This window comes from Biomphalaria glabrata, chromosome 15, assembly GCF_947242115.1.
Source record: "Biomphalaria glabrata chromosome 15, xgBioGlab47.1, whole genome shotgun sequence".
NCBI classification, from domain to species: domain Eukaryota; kingdom Metazoa; phylum Mollusca; class Gastropoda; family Planorbidae; genus Biomphalaria; species Biomphalaria glabrata.
Window position 1 is genome coordinate 8,294,078 of NC_074725.1, and position 12,393 is coordinate 8,306,470.

The 12,393-nt window shown below is 32.2% G+C and overlaps 2 protein-coding genes across 3 annotated transcripts in view; one reads left to right on the top strand and one right to left on the bottom strand.

The window, feature by feature from the left end:
* The window catches only part of LOC106057207 (beta carbonic anhydrase 1-like), a 13,342-nt gene continuing 949 nt past the window's right edge, over positions 1–12,393 (bottom strand). Inside the window, exons 3-5 of the mRNA XM_013214318.2 lie at positions 9,806–10,030; positions 6,940–7,200; positions 1–6,326 (exon numbers count right to left, since the gene is read on the bottom strand). Of these exons, the coding sequence (XP_013069772.2) occupies positions 6,111–6,326; positions 6,940–7,200; positions 9,806–10,030 (702 nt within the window). The 3' untranslated portion in view covers positions 1–6,110. The remainder of the gene's footprint in view (positions 6,327–6,939; positions 7,201–9,805; positions 10,031–12,393) is intronic.
* Positions 12,247–12,393, top strand: part of LOC106057209 (uncharacterized) — a 26,477-nt gene continuing 26,330 nt past the window's right edge. The window contains exon 1 of one of the 2 annotated variants that reach the window (XM_056012084.1): positions 12,247–12,274. The gene's annotated coding sequence lies outside the window, so the exon portion shown is untranslated. The remainder of the gene's footprint in view (positions 12,275–12,393) is intronic. The other variant, XM_056012083.1, reaches the window with a different exon arrangement.

Consider the following 12,393-nt stretch of genomic DNA (forward strand, 5'->3'; position numbering starts at 1 on the left):
AAAAAAAAAAGAATTTCAATTTATCTGTTGTAGAGACCAAGACTACTGAGACTAATTTTTTTTTTAACAACTGATATTACGAACTTATGCACCTAATTTTTAGAATACCAAAATCTGAACAAGAAATAAATAAGACCATCAAGATTTGTGTTTCTCTCAAAGAAGTGATTTATATCTCATTACTTCATTCGATGTACTGGCCAAGTTAAACAAGGCTAACTTCTAGGATCAACATCACTATTCAGAGAATAAGCAATATTTAAATTTTGATCATTTTAAAACAATGTTTTTTTAAACCAACATACATAACTATCAATTTGATCCAAATCAAAATTGAAAATGGAATAGAAAAAAAAAAAACAACTTTTTAAAAAGGATGATTACAGAAATTTTAAAACAACATCCACTATAAACAACATAACATTCTCAATTATTTCTATTGATTATGTCTGAAACAACATTTGATATAAACAACAGAACAAAATAGAAATTGCTAGTAACAAAAACATTACAAAAGAGAACAAATTTAGAAAATAACCGGTTTCATGTGATGGCAAATGTGAACAAGAGTTCAAAGAGTTTATTCAGAAATATACAAGTACTAGTCAGTGGCAGAGCATGTATATTTATACTTGAGACAAAAAAAACATTGAATTTTTTATTTCTATGTAAAGTTATTACTAAGCAGATTTATCTATCAACAAAGCTAAGAAGATTATCTGTAAGTATAGATAAAAAGTTAATGCTAAGCAGATTGTATCTATAGATAAAGCCTTAACATTATATGCAAGTATTAGATGTAAAGGTTAGACTAATGAAGACTTAAGCACCTGGTATTGACAACATACCATCTGAAGTCCTAAAAGGAGGGGGGAAGTGAAATAGTTGACCAACTGCACAAATTATTGAACAAATTTGGTTAATAGATACATCTTCCGGTGAGTGCCAAAAGGGCTTGCTAATAAAACTACCAAAGAGTGATCTATCACAATGTGAGAATTGGTGTGGCATCACTTTGTCAATATCAAGCAAGATTTTTAGCAGAATCCTACTAAACAGATTAAAGGGAGCATGTGATGAACACCTAAGGGAAGAACAGGCTGGATTCAGAAAAAAGGAGAAAAAGGGAAATAGCAACGCTCAGAATGATTGTAGAACAATGTGTCGAATGGCAATCTGCTCTTTATGCAACATTTGTTGACTTTGAAAAAAATCTTTGATAGTATCTACAGAGAATCTATCTGGACACTAATGAGAATTTCAGGATCCCAAATAAAGTAATAATAAAAAAACTTTAATAATGGTTTCAACTCTCAAGTAGCCCATAGTGGCAAACTGTCAGAGGAATTTCCAGAGTCAAACAGGGATGTCTTCTTTCACCATACCTGTTCCTTCTAGTATTGGATTGGGTCACAAAAGAAGCTTAATCTAATTCAGGGAAAGGAATCCAATAGACTTTCACACAAAAGCTGGAAGATCTGGAAGATCAGATGACATAGCCTTATTAGAACACAGACTACAGGATATGCAAGAAAAAGACAGCTTTAAGTGAAGTACGAAAAAGAGAAGGCTTTGAAAAAACCCACCAAAACACAAAAGTACTTAATGTAAACAACAAACAAAATGGAGACAGAACTGAATTCTCAGACCATAGACCAAGTAGATTAGTTTTATATACCTTGGATGTGTAGTCAGTATCAGGTGGAACAGGTCATATAAATCTAGCGCATCAGACATTTACGCACCTAAAACCAACCTGGAAATCTCACTAAATCTCTAACAAGACTAAAATAATCTTTCTCTAATGTCAAGGCAGTCCAACTCAGTACTGAAACATGAAGAACAACTAAAGCAACAACAAAAAAAGTACTGACCTTCATCAACAGATGTCTTAATACACTGGTATGACAAAATAAAAACACCAAACTGTGGGAGATGGGTGGACAGAGAAATATGGAGGTGTAGATCTTAGAGAGAAAGTGGAGATAGATTAGTCACACCCTTAGTAAAGATACCAACAACAGAGCTAGATAGGCCTTAGAGTGGAAACCCCAGGGCAACAGACACAGAGGAAGACCAAAAAGAATGTGGAAACGCAGTATACTAGATGAAGCTGAGAGGACAGGAGAAAGCTGGGTGCCATTAGAAAAACTAGCAAGAGACCATAGAGAGTGGCGTGTTTTTACTGAGGCCCTATGTTCCATGAGGAAAGCAAAGGAAAAATGATGATAGATGTAAAGTTAATGCTAAGCAGATTGTATCTATAGATAAAACTAAGAAGATTATATGCAATAGATAATAAGAACTCACAGTATATGCCAGTTAAGTGTCTGAACTGATAAATAGCTTTTCCCCTACAGAGTTCATAAATTAAAGAATAAAGAACATAGCTATATCTTAGTCTCTACAGGGATTCAAACACTGGACCTATGGATCAGCAGCTTTACTTTACCATTTTATCAACAGTGTCCTACATATGTAATATCTAGTAATATATAGATCTAGTAATGTTTAGGTGAAACAATGAAAAGTATTGGGACTGAACAGAACATCAGACGAAAAAAAATGTGATTTTTATAATGGACATCTCAATGGAGATCAGAAAGAAATGAATACATGCAAAATAAACGATAAAGTCTGTAAACTTATGCAATATGTATGCTAAATGGAAATGGCAAAACTGAAAAGTATATTATCACAAAAGATGTTACAAATGTTTCTTTGAAAGAGGTAAAATAAATGCACTAAGAATACTGACATTCAAGAGATATTGGATGTGAATAAAATGAGACAACTTTACAAGAATATATCCATTCAATAACAATATTAAATGTCTTCTTTTGTTTTTCTTTAAATGTACATATGTTTGTTAGACTAACAATTGTGCTATTAGCTAGGCTAAAACAAATGGTTAAATTTCTAGACATGAAAGGTAAGATTTGGATGATACATATAAAAATAAATATTTCATAAGTCAAATCACTACCACAAGGAAACATCATATTAATTAAAGGTTAATTCTTTAAAGGAGGAGCAAGGGAAGCAATTCAAATTTGAAAGCACACAAAAAATGAGGTCATTTTGAAAATAAATAAAAAATTATAACAAAATAACAAAAAATAGATATTAGGCTGCCTCAGGTCTAAAATACATTATGTATATATAAATAATCAGTTGAACTAGACCATTAAAACTCCATCATTTAGCTAACTAGCAATAGAACATTTATACACACACAAAACTTTATATGCAAGGGAAATCACTTCAGCTTGCTCCAAACAAGAAAAAGTATTAGGTAAAGAAATAGAAACTCATCTCAACTAAGTCTGTATACAATTAGGAATGAATCCAAAATTCAGCTTTGAAATTAATGGTTACATTATTTTTAAAAAAATTTACATATTGGATAAAAATGAAAAATAATCATGGACAAAACAGATATACAGTTTTTAATTAATATCATCATTGAGCAATATAATCACAATGTATTCTTTACCATTAGTAACAGAAAGTATAAGTTTTAAACCCTTTAGTTCACGAATGTATACAAAAATATATACATGGTTGTTTTTTTCTGAGAATGTGGCTCAGAATTGAATCTCAATGTACCTGATATTTCACAAAAATAAAAATTTAGTTTAAAAAACATTGATGCCCATTGCAGATTTAAAAAGACAACCATTAGAAAAAAAAAACTGCATTAAAAATAGTGTCAAAATTAAAATAAAATAAATATACTACAGCCTATTTTAAAAATAAATGTATTCTATATCTATTTCAAGAGTGTTTCCTCCAAAATCAAAATGATAAAAATTGACTATTTTGCAAGTTGAAATGTATTTAAGTTTTTGAAAAATGTACACACTTGTTTGAATTTTAAATTTCTAAGATTTCTTAATCTTACTTTTACAAAATACTGATACCATTTTTTTTTTTAGATTTCCAACTAGTTCAAGTCAAACAATGTTTAGATCCCATATTAGCACAAATAACAAAATGGTAATATTCAAAACTCCTACTGAATTGAAACAAACATATCTTATGATATCTATCATTTTCACCTTTTCATTGTAATATTAAATATATTGTCAATGTTTAAAATGCATATTTAATAAAAAATGAAAAAGAAAATTCTATAAGACTAATGTAGTCAGGAAAATTGTGTTGATAGACAAAAAAAAATCAAAGCCTACCAACTCTGCTCTACATCTGAACCATACTAGTACTAGTTTTAATATTACTAAAAGAAAAAAGAGTGTAAGGAAAACCTTAAAGTAAATAAATACACTTCTTGTATAGCATTATTCTCAAGGGCTGAATAAAATAAGCTTTCAAAGACTGGATTAGTTTATAATAACATTTCCACACAGGTTTGCATGGTTCGATCTAATTTATCTTTATCATCTGGATAAATTATTTGTACTACTTACTATGATAGCTATTTTAACTGATTCAAATCAAAGTTCAATGCATGATTTATATTTAAACTAGTTAACTTAATAGAGACGACCCATTAAATAATACAATATCCTGACCTAAGCATTCCTTCTTACTTTAAATTATAAATCATTTTTTTATCTTGTTTTATTCAAATTCAAAGTAAACAAATAGTTACAAAATAAATTTTTTTTTTTTTCAGCATTGGTCATATTTCAATTTGTTGAAAAAAATAAAAATCTTCCTTGACCCCAGCAAAATAAGTTGAAATCCCAGAGCAAATTACTGCACTTAGACATTCTTATACATATGAAAAAAAATAGGATTGTACTGATTATTTTGATGAAGTCTTACCATTTACTTTAAGCCAGTAATAGTGAAAGTATTAGTCACTGTTATAGACTAAATATGTTGATACATATGTCATGTAGAGACCATTAACTTTTGATGGGCAGAGAAATCCCACCAGAAACCCATTAAAAGATGAGGTATAATTTAACTACAAACTTTTAACTACTTTGGGGGGGGGGGGGGGGGCACATGTTTATGGTAGGCCTGGAATTCACTGCACAACATTTATGATCATAAATTATGAATTTTATTTATGGCATTTAACAATATTCCAAACATGGTTCCATTCTGTTTCTACTCTGTGCCATCATCTACAATCACTAAGAAATAATGTACAAAATGTGTAGAAATCAAATATTATAATAAACTTACTATATTAACAAAATCAAACAATGTGTTATAAAATTTTACATGATTTCAAAACCACCAGTATAACTTTATTTATTCAAAAACTTTTCTATAACCTTAGATAATGCATTCTGTTTAAATTCTCAACATTTTAAATTAATTCTATATAACCATAAACATTCGTATTTCTTAGAAACCTGATAATAAAAACACTTTGAAACAATAGTTCATAAAAATTTACCTTTCCATCTTCTGTTTACAGGAACTTTAAAAAAAATGCATTAGTAAGAAAAAAAATTGTGTGTCTGAAAACTCACTAGCTAAAATTTAAAAAAATTTAATTAATTTCTTTCAAAACATGCATTTTACAAATAAAGAAATTTAACTCTCTCTCCGTAATTATTTTTCTCGTTCCGATAGTATCATTTGTTTTGCTCATTTGTATTTCACTATCCTGTTGATTCAACCAACTTCAATAACTTTTTTATTTTATTTTTGGTATTCAAATATGAGAATGTATGCTTTTTTTTTACACAAAACAAATTTAAGTTTATAAATCAAAAAAACAGTTTAATGGGAGTCAAATCAACGTTGGCATCATCAATTAGGAGAGAAAGAGTTAAAAACATATTATTTTCATAAACAAATTTAAATGCTAAAGATAAGAACCTTTTGTGCTAATAGAAATGTCAACATATTTTATCAATGCAGTAAAATAGTTCAGAATTTTAAAGACAACAGCAATGGGACTTTCAGTTACCGGTACATGAATGTAGGAATTACAATTGTTAAAAGTTTTAGGAGATAAAATATATTTTGTTTACGTTATAAAAAAAAAAAACTAATATAAAATACTGATTATTACTGATGATTAAAACTTAAAAAAAAAAAAAAAGTTGTATGCTTTAAAAAAAAATATCAGATCAACCGTTTCGTCTAAAATCCAAACAGAACAAAGCATCTGTTTTTACTAGCTAAAATGATGGAGGGGATTCTCCTACATCTTGCATAAGAATGTCAAAGCTGTTGTCATCCACTAAAATAAACTTTTTTTGTGATACGCTAAACATGTAAACATTCCCAGTGTAGACATCAAACCAGAGGGCATGTATGTGAAGCTCACCTGAAGACAAATATGAGTGGAGCATGGGGTAGGTTTTCACATGGCTAGCTTGTTCAAGGCAGTGAAGCTGTACAAGAATGAAAAGAATATTTTTTATGAATAAATCTTTGTTTTATAGCAAGACCAGACTGAAAATAAAGAGATGTTTCAACACCATTGAGAATCATAATGGTGAAGTAAGGGACACATTAGTTAAAAAAAAAAAAAGTAGGCATAGAAATAGATCTATTCTAGTTTACATTTCAGTTTCACATTTCTGTACGCTAAGGTGGGCTTTGCTACCAAGTATGCTTTTATTTGTTTTTGTTTTTTTTTTGCAATGGATGACAGGATTACAAATGTCTTGATGACAGGATTACAAATGTCTTACTTTACATTGACAACTTAAAGCAATGACAAAAGATGTGTTATTCTGATAACAATGCTCTGTAGTCAATGGGCTCAGAGAATGTTGGCTGTCTATGTAACAAGTAATGATTGCAGTCTAACTACATTTTTTTTTTGAAATGTTTCAATTTTCAGATTTTTTGCTAAGAGATGATGAGATAAGATCTGTAATTTATAAGATTCAATAGTTAAAACCTACATAGTCATACACTTTTATTTTTTTTCTCTAACATAATTTTAAAAAATACAAATAGTTAATATAACAAATATGTTAAACATGAGTACATATTCACCTGGGAAAATTTATCTTGAATGTTGAATTGGTTATCAGGGTCTATGATGGCATCTACATCTTGTCCAGTTAGATTCACTGTAAAATGCAAAGGCTCCTTTAAATGATACGAGTCGTTCAGCTGGTTCTCTTCAGAGTAGATCTTTGAAAACTTTTCAACTGTTCTTGATCCATGTAATGCCACCCAAGTTCTCAGCGGTGAGTCCAGCAGGAAGTGCTGATGATCACAGTTGTGACGAATTTCAAAAAGTGCTTGGGCAGCCTGGGAATTCAATTCAGCAGACAAGAATTCATATCATCATTGGAAATAAGAGACAACTGCACACCATTTAAAGTTTTTGTCACCTACAAAGCTGTGTTTTTATTTTCACAAGGTAAAGCACCTAACAATGCCTTTTAGGCCAGAAATATTGGATCAAATGTGTGTTCCTATCCTTAAAGTCATAATTATAAGTGTGGCCTGCAGTCTGCAGTCATGGCCAAAGTAGTTTGAAGGTTGCTTCCCTCTCACAATAAAAGAATATGCCTAGGATGTAACAATTTTTTAAATAGGGAACACATTTTAAAGATAATATATTTTATGGGTTTTTCTTTTGTACAAAAGTAAAGTTCCCCTTTCAGACCTTGCGATCTATAGGGCAGATGATGCAAAGGTCATATGTTTGTGTGGCCCATGTGACCAGCACAATGACCAACTGCCTTTACTTTTCCCCAAGTAATGTCAGATACCCATTAGAGCTGGTTAGACTTAGAGGCGCCCAAAGATCCTGAAATAAAATCACAGTATTACCAGGATTTGAACCCGGGACCTACGGTTCTGAAACCAAGCACTTTACCACTCACTCCTTTCTTTTGTAATACACAGAAATAGTTACAGCTCTAGTCTAACCAATACATTTTAGGCCAGGATTTAATTTGGAGAGAAAGAAGAGCAAGCAAGTTTCTTACATCTTGTAAATTACAATTCTCTCTCAATTGTATAATAATAAATTTCAGGATAAGTGCAGTGTTTCACATGGCCATGCAAACCAGTTGTGCTCTGCATTTTTTTTCACTTCTAATGGAGACAAAGCCACTGTCACCTAGAGGTTTATTTAAGTTTTGTCAATGTCTTCTGCACCTGACTTCTACAAGAGATTTTCTTTGGGCCTTAAATGTTCCCTAGCTTTTGTGAGAGCTCTCCAACTGTCTCTTTCAGAGACCATTCGCTGCCAGTTACTTTCCTCTATGCCGGTGAGGGCAATATGGCACTTGAGTTTATCTTTATAGCACTTAGAAGGCAACTCTGTTATGCCGTCCTTCTTTAAGCTCACCAAAAAAGGTTTCCTTTGGCACAAGGTCATCTCCAGAGTAAGTGTCCAACCCAGTGCATCTGTGGAATGGTAAGTAGTGCTTCTATACTGTCCACACCAGCCAGAACATGGTTATTTTTAATGTAGTCCTCCAAGCATATGGCCATTATGGAGTGGAGATACCTTTGATAGAAGTGTTCAAGGAGCCTTAGATTTCTTCTATAGAGCACTCAGGTCATACAAAATTGTGCTGAAAACCACTGCTTGGTAGACAGATTTTTTTTTATATTTTTGTAGACAGGCAGAGTGATTTATTCCGCCCCACTCTCACTTGGAGATGTCCAAAAGCACTATCTGCCTTAGAAATTCGGTTATTAACTTCTCCTGAATGTGATAGGTCATTGGATACTGTGCTTCCAAGATATGTTAAGTGGTCTACCACACTGAGTGGGTAAGCATTCACTGATCTTTGGGGCTGAGTAGATTTTATAAGGTGACATTCTGAAACATGACTTCTGTTTTTCCAAGATTTATCATTAAACCAAAAGAGACAGCAGCGTATGCAAATTCGTTGACTGGGAGCTGGAGCTCATGTTCATGTGATGACCATCTTTTGTTTTAGTATGGGACAGTAGGCACAGAATACATGCTGTCTGAGCGGAACGTGATGTAGATGCCTTCAAGGAATGCGTGGTCGAGAGGATAAGTACACTTGAACTTGGCTTGGCTACCTATGAAGGGGACTCGAGGTTCGACACCCGACTCGAGCAGAGTTGTGTTTACTGAGCACCTAAAGGCAGCGTGAAAAAACTTTTCTCCCAGATACCCCCCCCCCCCCTTACATCGATCCACAAATGAGATTGGACCATAGCGCTCTGAGCATGCTATAAGAATGAAAGTAGGGCTATATATAAGCTATAATTTAATTTAAAGGAATCTCTGTCTCAATGGACTCAGAACTGCGCCAAAGAAGATAGCAAACAAAGAAGTTGCAAGTGCACAACCCTGCATTAAGCCACTTTCTAACGAGTATATGATCCTTGAGGTACATACATGAGCTTGTAATGAGTATGAGAAGTAAAAATCCTTAATAGCTATAAACCCTTTTGTCTTTTATCTCCTTCAATTGGTAGCTAGTAAGAAGACTATTTGTGACATTGGGTTAAGGTATATAATTTGAGAAGGAAAAAAAAAAATATGAAAAAAGTAACCTGATGGACACCTCTGCTAAAAGAGTATTACATTTTTACATCAATCACAATATTGAACCCATTTCACTTGACCTTGTTCTATTATTAATTACTTCAGCTACTTTTTTATTCATGTACTTTCTGGAGTCAAGTGTTACATTTCCTTAGCATCATTATTACTGTAGCCTAAGGAGCTTACTAACATACGTTTATTACACAAGGGACTGCACTCATTACCTTGGAATGTAAAAGAATTTATATTCTAAATTAAAGCACTGCAAGTCAAAGTCTAACTCATATATGTTTCTTAGTAATAAATCTAAATCAAATAATTGCAAGTATAATTCAATCTAAATAAATGACAAAGCAAAAAAAAAAAAATCACCTTGCAATCAGAGTGTCCACAGACAACCACATTTCTAATTTTGTTTGTGATGCAGCCAAGTTCGAGACCGCCTCCCTCAGAGCTGATTTTACCAGACTTGTAGGCATCAAAGTGGGGGACCATGTTGCCAGCATTACGTAGAAAGTAAATTTCTCCAATTTTTGAGCTCAGAAACTTTGAAGGAAGCACTCTGCAGTCCATACAGCTGACAAACACAGACTTGGGCTGATACAAAGCAACAAGAGATTACAATTCAGATAATTAGAACTTAACAAAATGTAGTGCAAATAAATACAAGTGATAGGATCATAGCACATTAAGAAAGTTTAAAGCTAAACTAAAACAATTTGGTAAAAATATTTCTAATCGCACAGATTTATTATGTCTAGGTCAAAAACAGATCATCTGCACCATAGATCACAAACTCTGAAAGGGAAACTTTACTAATTTTCTAAGTCAATCATGCCTATAATTACATAACTGATCCAAACCAATACAATAATACTTAATATAAGATTTGTTTTTTTTTAAAGTATTTTTTTAACATGTTTTTCTTGTGTTGCTATTTTGTTTTATACATTTCCGTCATTGGTTCAGAAATGAAAATTATTCCATTCTAGCCCAAGCCTTCTGCAAGATGGCATGGAGTAACAGCGGGTGAGGTTCAAACTAGAAATTATCATGAAACTCTGAAGTGTATTATCACACAACCAAGCAGTCAACCTTAGTGTTATAGTTGAAAGCCAGGAAGCTGAACCCTTGATTTGAATTCCATACAAGACCAGTAATTTTACTTAACATTTTAGGACATTATTAAATCGACCAAACTCTTATATGAAGGTTCTGCTGAAGCAGGCCATAGCTCTCTATGGGCTGTAGCTCCACTGGGATGGATGGATGATTAAATCCAAACTCATGTGTACCTGACATAGTTCAGGTTCAGGGAAGGTACATGCACTAGCCATATATCCATCTAAAACATATATACAAACTTAAATTCTTAAAGGAAAGGAGGATTCTGTCTTAAAATGAAATCTTTCAATTAGCAGCTTAGAAAGATGTCTTAATGAATGATTTAGAGACTTAAAAATGACTTCAATCTGTACGTGTTAATTTTAAAAAAAAAATGATTCCAGTAAAGCAAATAAATCTATTTCTCCATCTTTTACATAAAAGAAAAAATTTAAATAAAAGTAGGCAGAACATGTGACCAGATAGTCAAGTTGAGAAATTACAACACAATGCTAATCTCCAAGAGAAAGTGCTGACACAAAAACAGAACATAAGTCATTCCCCTAGTTCAATGCCACTTGGCTTACCAAAAATGGTTCACATGACCAATGGCTCACTGACATTTGGTTCATTGGATAATAAAATATTGAAGGACACTTAAATGTAGATAAATACATATTAATGACTGGTAAATGTATTTCCCTTTTATAGGTACAATATGTCATTGAACAAAATAAGACTTAGCTAGCTTCCTTGCTGATTATAGACTCATGTAGGCCTTTAAAACAAGTAAAAGAGGCAACATCTAATCAATTCATAGATGAGCAATAAGAATTCATACAAAAAAAGCAGTTGCACATTGTTTACAAATGTGTCATTATTATTATTACTATTTTTATGAATAATTATTATTTAAAAATCTAACAATAGAATACAATTAAAAAAAAAAAGACATTTTAAGAGTTTTTTTTTGTTTTTGTTTGTTTTTATCCCCCTTTCAGACCTTGCGATCTATGTGGCAGAGGATGTAAAGCTCAACTGTTTCTCTGGCCCATGATTAACAAGGGTGTCATGTGGCCTGCAATGACCAATAGCCTTCACTTTTCCCCAACTAACATTAGGTACCCATTACAGTTGGGTGGACTCAGAGGCACCCAAAGATTCCAAAATAAAAAATTCCAGCTATCAGGATTGAAACCCAGGAATCATGCTTCAGGAACCAAGTATTTACCACTCAGCCACTATGGCTCCAGTTTAAGAGTTACCTTCCTTTAATAGATTTCAAACTATAATAAGATTTGTAAACAACAATTTGGTATTTTGCTTTTTCGATAAATATACCAGAAAAATAATTTGAGTAACAATAGATATACAATGATTAAGTAAAATAATGTAAGATTTTAAAACATTAAAATCATTTAAAATCTTAAAGCCAACAAATTTGTTCCTTAAAGGAGGCTCTTGGTGACATAATATTTGGTTGCTATGCCACTGATTCCAATATCCACAAGGAAATATACACATACTGACTTAAATGTATGTCATTTAGGATGAATAAGAGAGAGAGAGAGCTAATCTTAAAAGTCCATCAATATTTGTAATGATTTATATTAAAACCCAGATGAATTTGAAGCCCTAGCTCCATTGCTCAGTTGAGCATGCTGGGTGTTGAAATCAGCCCTCTATGAGTCTATGAACCGGTCCACAGCTGCTTGCCACTTCATGAGCATCTATATGGTAGGCTACATATTGCTCTTGATCTTCAAACGTTTTAACAATTTAATATTAAAATAATTAAATATAGGCTATACAAGATTCAATAAAGGTTTGATAAAAACAGTATGTATAGTATTAAT